General features: G+C 40.6%; 1 protein-coding gene across 3 annotated transcripts in view; it reads left to right on the top strand.

Annotated features, from left to right (window-relative positions):
* The first annotated feature begins 583 nt into the window (after positions 1-583).
* The window catches only part of SRBD1 (S1 RNA binding domain 1), a 123008-nt gene continuing 107864 nt past the window's right edge, over positions 584-15727 (top strand). Inside the window, exons 1-10 of one of the 3 annotated variants that reach the window (XM_071427658.1) lie at positions 584-735; positions 1928-2032; positions 5847-5942; positions 7188-7264; positions 7669-7834; positions 8772-9122; positions 10598-10764; positions 11925-12042; positions 12198-12336; positions 15156-15252. In XM_071427658.1, the coding sequence (XP_071283759.1) occupies positions 7188-7264; positions 7669-7834; positions 8772-9122; positions 10598-10764; positions 11925-12042; positions 12198-12336; positions 15156-15252 (1115 nt within the window). In that variant the 5' untranslated portion in view covers positions 584-735; positions 1928-2032; positions 5847-5942. Of the gene's footprint in view, positions 860-879; positions 2033-5846; positions 5943-7187; positions 7265-7668; positions 7835-8771; positions 9123-10597; positions 10765-11924; positions 12043-12197; positions 12337-15155; positions 15253-15727 lie in introns of those variants that run through there. The other 2 variants (XM_071427668.1, XM_071427677.1) reach the window with 2 other exon arrangements.

The following is a 15727-nucleotide window of genomic DNA, read 5'->3' as shown; positions in this document are numbered from 1 at the left end:
TATCTACTCCGGGGGCTGAAAGGGCGTGTATTTATTTCTGCGTCTTCTGCAGTCACCTTTGACACAGTATCTCAGCTTCACACAACGACGACTTCTGCTTCCCAAGACCCTCGTGAAAAACCCCTGCTCCTTGGCTAACACCTTTCGATCTCCTATTCGCCCAGAACCGAACGGGCTCATTTCTGCATTCCGCCCTTAGTCCTCGGTTTAAGTGAAAGGCAGCTGATGCTCTCGCCATGGGGGACCTCGGGGTCGCTGGCCCTCGACCCCTCACCCCTCGCAGCTCTCGGGGCCGCTCTCGTGAGGAGCGGTACGAGGGGTGGTGCGAGGGGCAGCGGGGGCGGCGTGAGGGGCGGTGTGAGGGGCAGCGGGGACGGTGTGAGGGGCAGTGCGAGGGGCGGCGTGAGGGGCAGCGGGGGCAGCGCGACGATCGGTACGAGGGGCGGTGTGAGGGGCCGTGAGAGGGTCAGCGGGGGCGGTGCCATGGGCGGTGGGGGCGGTGCGAGGGGCGGTGCGGGAGGCGGTGGGGGAGGCGGTGCGGGAGGCGGTGCGGGAGGCGGTGGGAGGGGCGGTGGGAGGGGCGGTGGCGGCACCGGCCCCGCTCCGGCCCGGCTGCGCTTCCTGCGGCGCGGCGCGGCGGTCGCTTCCTGCTCCGCCCCGCGGCGCGTCGGGCGGCGAGTCCGCCATTGCCGCGCCGGCGGCCCTTTCAAACGCGGCAGCCGGCGGCAGCAGGGGGTAACGACGGGGGGAGCCGCCCGCCCCTCGCTGGGACCGGGCTGGGGGTGAAGCAGGGCGGGCAGCGGCGCCGTGTTGGCCCCAGCGCCCTGTGTGCCACGCCGCAGCGCCCGGCAAACGAAGGGTTCGCGCCTGTCTCGGTTGTTCAGGACCAAACGAGCCTATTCTTCTCCCTCCATTTCCAGCCCCTCTGCCCGGGGAGAGAACTGCCCGACCCCTGCGAGGGGGTGACCGCGGATGTGTGCGGGCACCCCTGGCTAGGCTGGGACGGGACAGCTGGAAGGGACAGGAAGGCGATTGAGAGGTGGCACATTGCCGTGGTTCTCCCACGGAACTGATGCCCTTCCCAGGCGGCGAGGGTGGCATGTGGCTCTGTTAGCCCTTGCTCTTGAACGCTGTCAGCATATCTGCAGAAATCCGTGTCGCCAGGGAGAGAATAGGGCTTCGGAGTATGTTGTAAAGTGTATTTTCATCTCGGTGGCGTTTCTGGGCCGAGAAGCAGTGATTTGGCGTGGTAGTGAGTCACCGAGCAACAAACAATGCTTTGCTCTCAAATTCCCCTTCTACCTCCAAGCCTCCAAAATGAGTGTTCTGGTGTGATAAACTCTGCTGGGTTGTAGTCATGCAGAAGAGATGTGTGTTTTCCATATCCTTTTGGGAGTGAAGACATCCCGTTAAATGAACCAGGATGGATGTGTTTCTGTGGGGCTGGTTTGGTGGACTGGAGAAAAGGAATGACTGCACATGATGTAGCCACCTGTTGCTGCATCAGAAGCAGTATCCCCTGATTTTGGATAATGCTTTCATAGGTGGTTTGAGAGCAGAGGACTGAGGAAAATGAGGGTTTGTGCCCTCCCTTTCTTGGGCAGACCTCTTCTGATTCATTTACAGGGTGCTGCATTACATGGGTTGTTCCTTTTCCTCAGTGGTACCATTAATTATAGGAACAGGCATGGGGTAGAATGCACCTTCTAGGGGCACAATCTTTGTGCTTGGCCTTTTTGATGGTACTTCTGTAAGTAAAAACAGAAGGTGGTGTTCTTACTGTTTCTTACACCTTTTCCTCTCTGATTAGCTTTGAGGACTGTTTTGGTATATGTGTGTACCCTGTATGTCTCTCTGTTTCTTTGTGGTTGTAATTTTCCAGTCAGTGCTGGAGGATCCTAAATTGTGTCTGCAACTCCTTCCTCAGGCAGGCCTGACTGGCTTTGTACAGGACAAGTCCTTGGAAATCTGCACTAGCTTCTAGCAAAAGTGTCTGGGAGTTCTCCAAGGTTTTAACCTCAAGAGGATTACAGTAAGTTGGATTTATATTTGGAAGTACAACTCAGCTGGCTTATCTCTGCAGGATAAAAACCTGGAGAGACAGAAAGATTTCCATACAAGTCCCTACCATTGGTCTGCATAGCATCTTTTCCCATTGTTGCTGACTGTATGCTGACATTTTGATATTTCTTTTCCGTAGAATGTTATTGCAGTGAAGGTATCTTAAAATGACAAGCAAAATCAACCTGTTGAGACTCTCCTTATACTTATTGAAGTGGCCATTGTGCTTAGAATGGTCCAAAATTCCCTTGTCATATGGGACTTGTATAGTGCTCTTTTTGTCCTGCTCCAGGTGCTTCATGTTATAAATGCTGATTTGGCTAGTATTGTTAGACTTAAGAAGAAGTTAAACTGAAAAATTCTATTATGCTTGCTGGTTTATTTGTGACAGAAAAGCAAAGGCTGTAGAGCAAAGTTTGAGGAGCTTTCTGCATAGAGAGATCCCTGTTTTGTAAGGAATGTGTTGCTTTGGATTAACTGGAAAATGGATTCAGAAGTTTCTGTGTGCTTTTCAGCTGGACAAGGCTTGTTGCAGTTACTGAAATGAAATGAATTTCCAAGTGTATTTATGATGGTAATGGTGTTTTGCGTTGTTTATTTGTTTGTTGGGGTTTTGATGTTGTGTTTTGTTTTGATTTTTTTTAATCCTGTGCCTTCAGGTAGGAAAATCTATTAGGGCTATTTTTGAATCTGAAAATCATTGCTCCACTGATAGAGTTTTAAGAGGTGTGTGCTAGTGCAGGGATTTTTTGGGGGAGCTGGACAAATGGTGGTGGGAGTGAGAATTTTTTTAACTAATTACTTTTAAACTGTTATTAAACTTCTCTTTTGGCAAACAGTTGCTTATGCCACCTGGATTCACATAAGAAAATTATTTTTAATGGGTTGTGCCTTTGCATGAATAGGGAGATTGAGGATTAAAGACCCTATTATGTTAAGGGGCAATCTAAATCTCATTTAGAGACTGTTCTTCTCTTCAATCTACTTATATTCTGTGTGCAGCCTAGACCTATTTGGGGAGAGAGACCAGAGAAATGATTATTTCCTTGCTGTGTGTTTTGTGCATACTCATATTAAGATTCTGTACAGTAAAGGATAAGAGCTACTTGGCCAGTCTTTATTCTTTGTGTAGCCTGACCCCAAACTACAGTAGCCTTATTTTAATGAGTAGCTGACAAGCAGGGAGAAGTACTGCAGCCATCCAAATTGTGATGTGGAGCTCTGCATTGGGTGCAAAGGATAGAAGTGGTGGGAGCAAAATAACTGGCAACAAAACTGATGCCAAACTATTTGGAGAGTGAACCTAGCAGGTATATTTATCTACAGTAGCAATGATTTAAATAGTTTCAGCTCTTCTTCACTGGATAGGATAATAGCTCTGTGAATTTCTTTAATTTTTACCTGGAAAGTACTTCCAAAGAACATGCTATAACTGCTGAGTTTTGTGGAGAAGCCATGCTTTAGTGATGGAAGAGTGTGTTTCAAGCAATGATGCTTCATGCTGTCATTTGGGACATGGACAAGGAGGTGAGTTTGATTCCCTTGAACAGAGGATCAAAGGTCTAGTGTGAAGGTTCAGCATTAAGGTTTCAGCCTATCCTAAAGAAGCAAAAGATCTACAAATCTGTTCACAGATTTGAAATGAAGCAGCAGTCAGGAACTTACTTAAGTTCCTGACTGCTGCTTCATTTCAAATCTGTGTGCAAGGCCAAAGTTTCCAGGGCCTAGCTCATGTTGCTTGCTCATGGAAGTAAAAAATTGTTGATGAGATAAGAACTGTTTTTCTTAAAGAGCAGCATTGTCAGAAATTAAAAGGTCACTGACAGTGTACATAAAATAAGAAAAGGTGTGTTAGCTGATGGTTAGTGGACAGAAGTTTACTAGCCTCAGGTGTGACAAGAGCTGCTAGAGCAGAGCATGTTGAAGTTGAATATGACAATTGGCAAGCTGGGGAAATACTAACCAGAGTGGCTGGATAACTTGTGCACAATTCTGGATACTGTGTGTTTACTTCCTTCAGCTGATAAGGAAACACCAAGTACTGTGAACATCTGTGATACATCTGTGACAAGGTACAGCAAAACTGAATGCAGACACAGGAAGGGAAAATGACCTGACTGGTATAAATAGGTTACTCTTAATTTTTCAGTTTGGTAATTGGCTCTTCCACAGCTGTGGGATTCTTCTGGACTTGGAAGGGACTATAATTTCTTTACTTGGAGTAGAAACCAGCTCTCACTGGAATATGGAATACTGGAATATGGTTAAGTGGAGCTGACAGAGAAGGAAGTGTTAAAGGCAGTTTTCTCACTGAGACCAGTCTATCTGGCAAATAGAATAGGAGATAAGTGGCCAACTTCTCGCTGGCTTGGTGCCAGCACGCTGTGGGAGGGTGCATAGAGCTGTTCCCAGTTCCCTGAACACTCGAGGTAGGGGATGTGGGGGACTGTATCCCCACAGAAGTGGAGCATGGAGCTGGCAGTAGCTCACTGTCAGAGCAGCAGTCAGCGTTTGTTGTAGATGCCCCATGTGGACTTAACAGTGTTCGCCTTTGCTGTTTCTTGAGTCTTCCTGCTTCACTTCAGGGACTGTCTCCAGGCTGCTTTCTGTATTCGTTATCTCTCATCATCAGTGGCATTTAAGCTTGTTTCTTTTTCATCCTCTTCCCTGCCTTCCCCTCCGCAGTGAATCACAGAAGGGCTGTTTTTCTTAGTCATTAAATGTAGGTGTCTGCACACCCCAGCACAGGCGTATCAGGAGGAAAATTTAGCAGACAGCTGTCTGGCAATTTGAAATTAAACAAGAAGTACTTTTGTGGGTTCCAATTAACTTTTTTTTTTGTAAATAAAAAGTCTATATGTAGTAGCGATAAGATTCTTTTCTACAAATAGAAAGCACAGTTAGTTTGTTGTATTCATTATGAAAAGGGGAGGTGGTTATAATTTAGCCCCACCTTGAAGTGGAAATATGATTTTTTTTGTTTTAATTTCCCTTGTGATACCCCATGCTTGATATTTATCTTACATATGCTTTTTTGGTGTTGGCTTTTATTTTCAGCTGTAGAACTCCATTTTGACTTCTGACCACAGCTTGGCCTGTCATAGAGAATTACTGAGGAGCTCATCTCCTATTCTTCTGCAGATAAGGAGAGTTAGATAGGTCACCAGAACTGGATGTCGGGAAATGCAATTAACTTTATAAAATGAGCATTATTTTTGCCATAATCTTACTTAATGTAATGACACAAATGTTGAGATATTTTGAGACCCTCAGCCACTTGAGGTGAGGAGGGAAACACTAGCAGAAAAAAGGACCTTCTAGTTGAGGTTTTCCTTCTACCTGAGCTTCTGGGTAGGCTCCAGAACTTTCATGCTCCATGTTGAGTGTTGCAAATTGATAGAGATATTTAGGGTGGTGTTGCTCATTAGGGTCAATGCTCACCTCAAATAAGAGACCATGTATATTGGTCTTTTCCGTTTTACTTGCAGTGATTTAATGGCTACCCATGAAGAATTTGGTTAAAAACTGATCATTTTCCCAGAATACCCAGCTAGTTGTATTAGCTGAAAAGAAACATGAAGTGTCCCAGCACCTACAAAAGAGTGGATTAGGGATCCATCTGGTTTGCATGTCACAAAAAATATTAAACACCAATATTTCCAAAGTTAGGTATCTCCCATTCACACATTGAAGTATGATATAAAAATGGAAACATTCTTTTCATGCCTCTGAAGTAATGAGAGTAAATAAGTAATTAATTCAGAACTGTGGTTTTGACTGTGCAGGTATTAAGAGCGAAGGAACACAGAGAAAGCAGTGTCTGGATGAATTTGGGGGTGTCTCAGAACTGTCAGTGAAAAGGCACCTGGGAAGCTGATAAGGTGAGTAATATTTGTCATATTCTTTGGAGATTTATGTTTTTCTGTGGTAGATGTGTGTTCCAGCCAGTTACATTATGAAACAGCACAGAAATACTGGCCTGTTGTTGACCAAGATTGTAGCTCAAGAAGGTGCTTTGCAAGTGGGCCAATGGTGCTTTTTGATGTGACCCTCAATACTGCTTCTTTTACTGGAGTGCTGAAAATTGTCATCTAAATTTTTGTGCTGCTTTACAAGAGAAACTTCTGAAAGCCATTAATAACAAGTGTGTTCTAGTGCTTGAACAGAGGCCAGAATAAAGTTGGATTAAAGGGCATTTTGCCCTTGAGTTAAATGGCACTTTGGAAAATGCTTATCTGGTATGTATTGTGCAAACATGGGACTTAAAGGTTCCCATTGCAGTGGTAAGGCTGGATCAAAGGTCAAGGTATAAAAATATGAGTTACTATGAAATTGTACCAGATATAGGTAAAATATGCTTCTGAATTTTGTAGTAATTGAAATAAATGAAAAGATTTTTTTTGCTATTTAAGTTTTGTAAATTTTGATTTTCTGGCAGATAAAATTTTGAGGATACTTAACATTTTTTAACTAAGACTGCTAAATATGATTATTGAAATTCATGGGCCCAATCAATTCTGTAACTGTTTAACTGAAATACAGCTATTGTAGGTATGAATCTTGGGTCAGGGGAAAGCATGTGCCTCCCCTTTTTACTTTTGGTGGTTGTTTTATGCACTTTCTATATTCCAAGGTGCAGCTCATTCAAAATGATAGCTCTTATTGTGCATACAAGCAACAGATAATCTTTAAATGTAAAAATCTAGCTGAAAATGGACAATTGCCTTGTTCTGTCCCATCAAAACCACACGTGAGCTCACTTTACTAGATTTTGAGTTGCTATGCTTTTTAAATGGATGGAGGAAAGACTGGCATACTATATGTGACACCCAATAAAATGAGAGAACAGTAACATTTTTGCTAGAACAGCTTTACATGCAAGCCAAATAATTACCTCCATGTGAAGAGAAAAGTAGTTTGAGAGGTTATGCTGCTGGTTTGTTAGCTTACTTGACAAGATTGTTGAATGTGTGCTGGCTGTGGCCTAAATTCTTGGTTACTGAGAAAACCAAACTTGCTCTAGAGGAAACTTTTGTGATTGCTGAAGACATTATTAGGGCACATTTGACAGTGAGAATACAGCTTCAACCAAATGTTGTGTTTCTCTCTTGTTTCCTCTGTTTCAGATGTCATCTCTACCAAGGAGGGTGAAATGTGTAGCCAAAGCCCCTACATCAGAAGAACCACCTTCATTTCTTAATTCGTAAGATCATTTCTTTCCTTAGGATTTTTTTAAAGGTTTATGCTAGGCATGAGCAATTGCATAAGAACAACAATCAGTTTCTAAGAAGTTGATCAAAAAGTTTTCATGCACAAAACTTCAGTTATAAAATGCAGATTACTTAGGCTTCTTCATGCTCATAATGAAGGTAGGATGAAAGTGAATTGCCATTTGTCCAAAGAGTCATGTGTATGATGTGTGTATACATCATAAAAGTTGGTAGATTTCAGAGCTAATGGCTTAAACAGAAGTGTGGAGTCTCTTTACCTTTCTGTTAATTTTTCCTGTTCACTTTCTTTCATGCCAAAAACCACTCAAGACTAGCTCACTTGTGTATTTTTTTTATTCTTCTCATAAACAATATTGTTGATTCATTTGTTTTTCAGGAGCTCTGAATCGGAGGAGGAAGAGGAGGAATGGGAGCCAAAAAACAAAGTTGCCAGGAGACCTCGTTTGCCAGTGAAAACTGAGGCAAAAACTAAAAAAGCTGCTGCTCCACGATCAACTGTGGCCAGGAAAATGGTCAAGAAGGTAGCAATAAAAGAGGAAATGGTGAGTATCTATAAGCAAGAGACATTTAATTGCTGCTCTTGGGATGTAGCATGAGCAGATTTTCTGACTCTGGTTGAGTTGGTTGCCCGAGTCTCATCAGCTGATAAAATTCCACTGTTCCTGTGAATATTCAGTGTGTTGGATAAGCATGGCTTTGTTTTGCATTGAAGTGTCCATGTTCGAAAGGTCCTCCTTGAAAACTTTGGCCAATGATAATAGGATATGGTTTTCCCTGGATCTCTTTCAACAATGTAAATAAAAAAATGCCTCTGTTCTCTCTGGTTTTGGTATTGCAACTTTGTTGTCTTCTACCTTTTCACTGTTTGGGTATCACAAAAACAAGCAGCCTCTTCTTACATTTCCTTGCATGGCTGTTCAACCCAGTAAGGATTGCAGTTTTATTATTATTAATATAGAACAGAGTTATATTGAAAATTACATGCTTCTGTATCACATCATGACAGAAGCCAGAAGCCAGACAGAAGCCTTCTGACTTCTGAGTATGATCTCTGCAGAAAGTCAGTAAAGAAGGTGTGGCTTGTCCAAGGTTAAACTGTATCTTGGCAGACCAGATCCCAGTTCCAGTTCCCGTGCTGGGAACCTAACACCTCAGAAGTGCTTCCCTGCCCTGCTGTTTCCTGTTTTGTTGACATGAATGGAGGCAAAGATTGTAGGTCAGTGTCTTCTGAAGAAAGGTCCTATTAAATTCTTTGCAGGACAATTTTATTTGAACTTAATCAGAGGGCTGCTATGTTTGTTTTGTTTCCTCCATGCAAGATACATTTTGAGTTACTTGATTTCTGGCTTGGTGTTTTGCTGCCAGAGACATTACTTGGGAAAATGATATCTGGTAGCAAGTCTTTTTAGAGTTGAAATGAAATGTTGAAGCACTTTGTAACAGTCAGTGCTTAATATGGTTCTAATGTCTTTCTGGCAGGATGTATCCTTCCCTATTGCACCTGTAGAAGATAATAAAATGCAACTTCTAAAACCTAAGGAAGAAAATGCAGGCACCAAAGCAAAAAGTTTAAATCGAACACCAGAAGTGCCTAAGAAAATGGAAATGAATTCATTCCAAAGGAGAAACCAGAACAGTTTAGTGAATGATGAAAAACCCTCAACAAGTGTTCCTGTAGTGAAACAAGAGAAATGCGAGGAAGAGTTTGCATTTGATGAACCACCTTCTAAAAAGATTAAATTGAATGCATGTCCTGAAGGAAAGCCAGTTAAAAATCTGGGAGGCAAGAAAATAAAAGAAGAATTTGAAATGAACTGGGATATTGTACAGGTATGAGATTTTTTCCTTTTCTGAGGTACCAATGAAATTATTTCCTGCATAATTAGTGCTTACAATCTTAACGTACAATTTCAGTCCTCTGAAATTGTCATTTAACCTCTGCTTAGGTTATCATAAAATGTGTATAAATATAGGTGTTGCTTGGTAACTGTTAAGACATCAAACTTTTACATCATTCTAAGATCTGTGACTTTGGGTGTCCTTAGAACAAAGCTTGCCTGTAACAGTTTGTGTGGTTCTCCTGTATGAGCACATGGGGTTTTTGGTGGATGTACGCAACTGAAACTCCCATAGGAAGGGATGCTGATTGATTTGGGATGTTTGTGTGCAGTTTTTCAACTTAGTATTTAGTCAGTGTGGATCATTTAAATGCAGAGACCCATTTGAGAGTGTTTATCAATTTATGGTTCTGTCAAGGAAGGAGATTTGCATTCCTCACACAGCAGTGACAACAAGGGAGACATCATCTTTTTGTAGGGTTTTAACTTTGAAGCCATTGGGCTGGAGGCAGTTTTAGCATAGCTCTTGTGCTGGAAGCCTGGATGTGATCATGGAAGATTTTAATATGAATAGAATGGGAATAGATAGGACGTATTGTATTCATCATCCTTAGTACAGTCTGATTAAGAAAGCTGTAAAATTTTGTGGGTTTTCTCACATATTCCTGGAAATACATATGGAGAATTTGATCCTTATGTGTGCTCTAAAAGGAGTGAATATGATTGTGCAGGTGTTACATTTTTAGGCTTCAAAAGGAAACTTTTAAAAGGCTTTTGTATCAGCCCTCTACCTACGGTATCTGCTGTAGTGAAGTGCAAACAGATCTTGATGGTTACAATGCTACTGTGATAAGCTTCTTGCATAGGGTGTCAGTGATTCCATATTGATACCCTATAACTTTAGAAAGCTCAATTTGTACAAAATCATGTTTAACTTTGCAAGGCTTGGTTTGTCTTGACACTGGCAGTAGTATTGCTAGTTTCCTGTTACTGGTTGAATGGGATTTGGATCACCTCTGGCTTTGTGGGTTTTGTTTGTTTAGCTGAACCACGAGGTATGTCAGTGTTGGCTTAAAAAAAATTCCAAGTTTTCTGAGTTGCTTTGTACAGACACATAACAGCATAAACTGCTGTTTCTGCTTTGTTTATAATTTTGGTTTGATTTTTTTTTCCTTGTTTTTTTTTCTTTTTTTTTTTTTTTTTTCTTCCCAAGAGGTACTGCTTCTTGCATTTTTTACTGTGGTTACAAGTTTCTGGAAACATTGGTTGCTGTATTTTTGGTGAAATGCTGCATGTGGTGGCTGGATGCCTGACATCCCGTCTTGGGGAGGACAGTAGTGTCTGCTGGCCAGTGCAATGTTCTGGGAGTGGTTTTGAATGCTGAATGAGAGGCTGTTTAAAGCAATCTACCATCTCCCTTAAATGAGTTTGGTTGTTGGGTTTGGGTTTTTTTCTCTCCTTTGACAGACCTTGTCAGAAATAACAAACGTTGAACCGTGGGTGTGTGCAAACTTAATTTGGCTCTTTCAAGAGGAAAACACGATTCCTTTCATTGCTCGGTACCGCAAGGAGCTCATCAATAACCTGGAGGCCGACGCCTTGCGGGAGGTGCAGCACACCTTGGAGGAGCTACGGTAAGTGAGGCAACAGCACGGGAAGGGACCTGGGTGGAGGTGAGAACCAACTGCCTGCTGCTCCTGTGTCCCTTGTTCTACCTCCTTGCACACACTTCAACTAATAAAGTAAAGGAACTAATAAAGAAAATAGTTTAAAGCTGAGGTAATTATGCTTGATACCTATCTGGGGTTTTGTTAGGTTTTTTGGCAGATTGGATATTTGTTTTTTTGTTTTCTCTAAGCAGCAAGAAATCTAGAGTTATTAATTGCCAAAGAAAAACTAACATCTTAAGTTCTTTGCAGTTTATTAAAACTGCACAGAAAAACTTGTGCTTAAAGAGTAGTTAATAGTTGCTGGAAATATGTAGCATGATAAGATGGAAGCTCCACTCTTAGAAAAAGAATCATTAAGAACCCTTGGCACCCTGCTTGGATCAGGGAGGCTTCTAGTGAAGAGCCCTTCTTAGACTGGAGTGTAGCAGGAGATGAGGTTAAACTATCTCAGATCACAGCAGGAAAGAAATGATCAGCAAAGCTTGTGGCAATGGATGAGACTGCTTTCCATTCCATCTTACTTTTGAGTGACCCTGTGTTCTTGAGATGGCAAGGGAACAGACTGGTCAGCTCTTCTGTCAACTTGGTGTTGTCCTCCTTGTACTCCCTGCTAACCCCTACCAAGAGATCCTTTCCAAGGAGGGAAGGTGGCCTGAGATAGTTCTTGTCTTAACAAGTAATTAAATAATAACAAAATATCTCTGTTGCTGGTGGTTGCTCCCATGTATCTTACTGACGACCTAGGAATTTAAATCTGGTAGCCTGTACTTGATGCTGCAGAACTGTTTTGATATGAATTATATCTGTAAATTGTATCTGTATCTTCTATCATCAGTGTGGTTTTATTCTAGGGCCTTTTTATTTGGTTTCCAGGCCAGTAGTATTACAGAAATGTGTGGAGCAGTAATTATTATGTGTTACTTGATGATTTTTCTTAGAACTACCACAGGATATTTTGATACAGTTTTGAACTACCTGAAAAGAGAGAAGAATGGTTAGAAACTTTTAAATTATCGACTGGGTTTGTTGAAGGTTAACATGAGAAAATTTTCAGGGGTTTCAGCCTTGTAATAGACGAGGTCACTGTGAAATGTAACTGTTAACACTAATCTCTTGCATTGTAGTACTGTTGCAAAGAAGACACATACAATGATACAGAAGTTCAAGAAAGAAGGAAAGTTATCCAGTTGCCTTTTAAAAGGATTGCTAAATTGTAAAACTCTGGAAGAATTAGACCATGTGGTCAGTACTCTAAGTCTTTTTTAGATCAACCTTAGTTTAAATGTAATCTTTATTGCATTACTGAATAGTGCATCATATCAAATGCATAGCATGATTGAAATACTTTGCTGTTTTTTAATAACTGGTTTTCTTTTGTTTGTTCTTTTTGTTATTAGTCTGCACCTTATAAATCTGGGAGTAAAGGCACCAAAGCCCAGAGGGCCAAGCAGTTGGGATTAGAACCTGCTGCTCTCTCCCTCCTGCAGAATCCTGTGGAACTCAATCTTTTTTCCTATATTAGACCCAATACCAAAGGTAAGTGCTGTACTTCTTTGACCAGTAATGTTCTAAATGTCTGAAAATATTTTGACAGGAAAATGACTTTAATTGTTCTGATGTTGCTGGAAGTTAGGCAACTACTTGAAATTCAGCAGTGCTTTTAGCAACATGTGATAACATGTTAACACATTTAATGTCTCCTCTTCAACCTTTCTTCTCTCTTTGTATTGCAAATAGTAATAACTGTGGTAAAGAAATGACATAAATCTGGAGACCTTCTATTGACCTTCTATTGACATTACCTTCTATTGGTAAGAGAGAGGGAACCACAGCACACACCTGAGGCCTTTCCATTGTTCTGTTTGTATTCCTGAAGATTCAATGCTGATTGTACAAGAGGTTTATGCTCATAGTCTGAGCAGAAGGAAATGTCACCCAGCAAAACATATCTTAATGGAAACTGGCCTAGGGGATTTGGAGTGAGCAGGAGAGTTTGTGTCTGAATGACAGTAGGGATTGGAGAAGATGTAATTTCTGTAATTTGAGCAAGAACTTTTAACAGCATGATTGTTATGTATAGATTGCAGAATTGTGTATCTTTGTGAATGCAGTTATGGGTGGATCTGTAGGGGGCAATCTCTGACAATAAAATGTGAAGATTGCTGCAACCTTTTGTATGAGGTTAAAGTAGAGATGTACTACTATTCTTCCTTGCCCCAACATGTACTGTTTGAATTTCAGCAAAAAGATACTGTGAACCTCCTTAGTAAGGCTGGCTCTTACTTTTCCCACTTCAGTTTATTTAAGTATTACTTATAAAATTCTGGTAATTTTGCAATGAAAATCAGTTACCAAATATTCTGGTTATTAAATTACTGCATTTCAGCATATGTCATTACTTCATACAGCAGTATTGTATGTAGTAATATTGTAGCCATATATCTGACTATTGTGGTGCAATCTAAAGAGTCAAAAAAATCTTCTCTGTGAAACTCCAGATAAATTATTTAGAGCATTTTCAAAAGGAAGTGCTGTTTGTTGCACCATAAACACTAGTTTTTTGAAAACAGTACACCTATTTTCAATTCTGTGCTAAAAATAATGCTGCTTAGGTTTATATAATGGTCTGCCTTTGAAAGGCATCAGAAGTTAGATACATCTATGAACTGGGTCACTTTTATCACTTTGGGAGCCAGTTTGACAGCTTATATACAACTTGAGATCAGAGTGGTTTTGTTTTTGTTTTTTTTAAGGAATGAGCCATTTGCAGTACAGAAAAGTTTTCATCAAATCTTAATATTTTGGTTCTTTTAAATTCTCAGTGTTTTTCAACTTATCCTAAAAATAAATTGAAATCAAAACAGCAGTTCATGTTTCAAGGCCTGACATAGGAAAGTTCAAGAAGCAGGCTAACCAGAAAACTTTGTTCTTCTTTTCAGTTGTATGCATGGTCAAAAATGTCTCTAATTACACAAGCATGTGCTGATGGACACAGTAAAGTGCCTGTGTGAGTGGTGCTTGTTGAATGGGGACTTTCTGATTATTTCTCAAATTCTGACTTGTTTGGGCCTATGCTGTCTCGATCAAATAATCTACTTGAGTGCCTCAGTCTGTGTTCAGTATGATGCATGTCTTCAGATTCCCTTAGCTTTGTATTCTGACATCACTTCTACCATAAGAAATAGTAACTCATAGATGTAAGATCCAAAATTTACAACTTCTGATAAGTTTAGGCATTTAATAATGTGTTCTTATTCTCACTTTTTTTTTTTTTCTGGCAGGTAAGTTTAGCTTCCTCATCTTAAAAAGGGGCAAGATAAATTTTTTTATAGTGTGTAACTTTATAGCCTAATCAGAAGCAGGGTTCTGGGTTCAGTGAATAGATGAAGCTGTGCAAGCTGCTAAAATGGTGTAAATAAAGCTGTCCATTAGACAGCAGAGTGAACAGCAGCATGTGTTGCAGAGACAGAGACAGTTAATGCTGCATCTGCCTGCTCTAGGCTTCTTGCTGTTTGGTCTGAGGCATTCATTACTGACTCTTGTTAGAAGCAGACCTAGATATATCAAATTAAAATACAAGATGTCTGTTTTATTTCATTATCTCTGCTTCTGGTCTAATTCCATCCCTTTGCTAAGGAGAATGATGTCCTCCTTCTTTTGGTCGTTTGAAGGAAAGAAGGGTTTCTGTGTGTTGGGAATTAACTGAATGATTATTTCTCCAGAGAGATGAAAACATTTATAGCTCCATGTCTTTGAAGACATTTTATAACTTCAGTGTTTCACAGGAAAGGTTGATGGTACCCTGACCTCAAAAGTATTGTTGCGCAAACTCCTGCTACAATACAGTGGAAATATAAAACTATTCCACAGAGAAAAGACAGGATTACCTGCAAAGACTTTTAGGCAGTTTTCATACCAGTAGCAAAATATGTAGACTTCTGCTGCAGTTGCTCATTTTATTAAAAACTCCAAAATTATATTTAAATATCCAATTTTACTATTGCACTATTTACGTCCCAAATGTCAAGATCTGTTAGCATCCAAGTAAGAAAAAAATTCTCTAATTTTAATATAATTTTGACGTAGAATAATGCATTGGTCACTTCAGGCTCATTAAAAATATAATTTCAGATTTGGAAAGGAAGCTTTAGTTGATAAAAATTTTAATGAATTAGGATTCCTTGAAATCTTTGCAAATGAGTCAGATACCTTTAATCAGTTTCCTTTCAGCTTGCATATATAACATTAGTTAACAATACTTGTGCAGTTGTGTGAAGTAATTTTATTAGTTTTTTCTGTAATTATTAACTGTATATTATAATGACTGCATATTCTATACTTATTTTTCTTCTTAGGGCTTGCAAATATCCAGGAAGTAGAGGCTGGAGTGCAGCATATTTTAGCAGACATATTTGCTAAAGATAAAGATACACTGGATTTCATCAGGAAGTTGTAAGTTTCGTTCTTACTTTCTAAACTTTCTTGCTTACATGGTACAATGCAGTCTCCTAGTGGCAGATACAGAACTTCTTGTTAATGATGTGAAAACAGTGCTCCTGTGAGATGGATTTAGGGCTATTCCTGTGCGTGTTCATTAGCCCTTCTGGCTGTCAGTGCAGTAGAGGTCTGCTGTGAGCATGGTGTGGTGCTGTAACTCCCAAAGAATGAAAAACTCTTGCTCTGCCCTGTGAATAGCAGATCTCCCTTACAATTAGTGACCCATGAGGGAGTTTTCCCTCTTTGTGCTTTCTTCAAGCTATAACTTTTTAGAAGTGAATCTGCTGAAGCTCTTGTTCCAACAGCTGACCTGAAACCAGTCAGTGTAACTAGTGTGCAGTCATGGTTGATTTTGGCATTGGTAGCCAATAAGGCAAACAAATATGACTGTTTTTAAAGCAGGACTTACTGATCTTTATTTGTGTTAGCT

Source organism: Agelaius tricolor, unplaced genomic scaffold (genome assembly GCF_023055355.1).
Source record: "Agelaius tricolor isolate 1412-34295 unplaced genomic scaffold, bAgeTri1.0.p SCAF_1, whole genome shotgun sequence".
In the NCBI taxonomy this organism is placed as follows: domain Eukaryota; kingdom Metazoa; phylum Chordata; class Aves; order Passeriformes; family Icteridae; genus Agelaius; species Agelaius tricolor.
The sequence above is the reverse complement of the archived record's forward strand: the minus strand, read 5'-3'. Positions and strand labels throughout refer to the sequence as shown.